This window comes from Dendrobium catenatum, unplaced genomic scaffold, assembly GCF_001605985.2.
Source record: "Dendrobium catenatum unplaced genomic scaffold, ASM160598v2 original_scaffold_116841, whole genome shotgun sequence".
NCBI classification, from domain to species: domain Eukaryota; kingdom Viridiplantae; phylum Streptophyta; class Magnoliopsida; order Asparagales; family Orchidaceae; genus Dendrobium; species Dendrobium catenatum.
The window spans coordinates 1-1338 of NW_021435276.1; the positions used below are offsets into that span (position 1 = coordinate 1).

A 1338-nucleotide genomic window follows, 5' to 3' on the forward strand; every position below is an offset into this window, starting at 1 on the left:
GTGCGTAGTTTAGATTGCACCTATGCCAGCAGTTAAGAGCGACATGACCGGACTTGCCGCAGATCTGACAGGTGGGGCACTGAAACGGAGGGCGTGCAGACGATAGCGCCTCGACTTGAGGCATCGAGCGATCGTTTGTCGGATGCCTTTGAAACGAACCTCTCCCACGTGACTTTTTCCAACGATAATTCCTGTTTGAAAAGAATGCCGTGGATTCGGAATTTTGTGAGTCTTTGAGGTTTTGTTGCTGAAGAATTATCTTTTCACTGCTGAGGAGTGAATAAAGATCATCAAGATGAATCGGTTGCAGCGAGGTCCTGATGGCTGTTTTGAACGAATTATAGGCCGTGGGCATCCCGTTGAGAATATAGAGTACAATATCTTTCGTGTCGACGGTGGAGCCGGCGGCCGCGATGTTGTTGACTATCGTCTTGATTTGATCAAGATATTGTTGCATGGTGCGGTCTCGCATCTGAATTTGGTGTAGCTCGTTCTTGAGCTGAATTACGCGCGACCGATTTGTAGGTTGAAGGCGGCGTTCAAGAGCGGTCCAGACGTCATGAGCGGAACCGAGATTGATCACATACGGGAGAATGGGAGGGGAAATGGTGGCCAGCAGAGCCGAGACAAGATTGCAATCAATTAGCTTCCACCGATTTTGTTCATGGGGGACCGAGTCCGGTGGGCGGACGGCGAGACCCGTGAGGTGCGCATCATAGCCATTTGCGGCGAAGTGCTGAGACAATTGTAAGCGCCATATTGAGTAGTTTTCAGAGGTGAGAGGGTTGGGAACCATGTTCTTGACATTGGATATCAAGAATTTGAGCTGAGGGATGAGAAGATCGGAATCTTGATTGGAAATGGTGGACGAGGTTCTGCCTTCCACTCCTAACCGGCGAGATCCGGCCGTGTCTTCTTCTGCCATGGTGGATTAGAGGCAAGATACGAACACTGGAGCTGTTGAGCTTTGTAGCTCTGATACCATGTGGAAACCCTTACCCACTGGAAGCGTGAGAGAAGCACAGCGACAGAGGAAAGGATGGAAGCAGAAAAGTAGAAGAAGAATATTTCCTTGTCTATGTTATTACAGCCTAATTGTTCTATATATAGACTAGATACATAAATGAAATACAAGAAAGTACAAAAGCTGACATGGCAATTTCTTTAAACCGGTGAACTATGATTGGTTCTTAACACCGAGGACCACCATCTCCCTTAACAATCCGCTCCTTACCTTCATTCCATCTTCCATATACTGCTCCTGAGGAAGTTTTTCAATCATTCCAAAAGTCACTACAGGTCACTACAGGAACATCTGGATTCCCCTTAGATAAGAAG

At 47.3% G+C, this 1338-nt stretch overlaps 1 protein-coding gene across 1 annotated transcript; it reads right to left on the bottom strand.

Annotated features, from left to right (window-relative positions):
• Positions 1-20: 20 nt before the first annotated feature.
• Positions 21-925, bottom strand: LOC110100018 (the record flags this gene model as incomplete). Its single annotated transcript, XM_020827369.1, has 1 exon — positions 21-925. A coding segment is annotated over exon 1 (905 nt), but the record flags the coding sequence as incomplete, so codon positions are not given.
• Positions 926-1338: the final 413 nt, after the last annotated feature.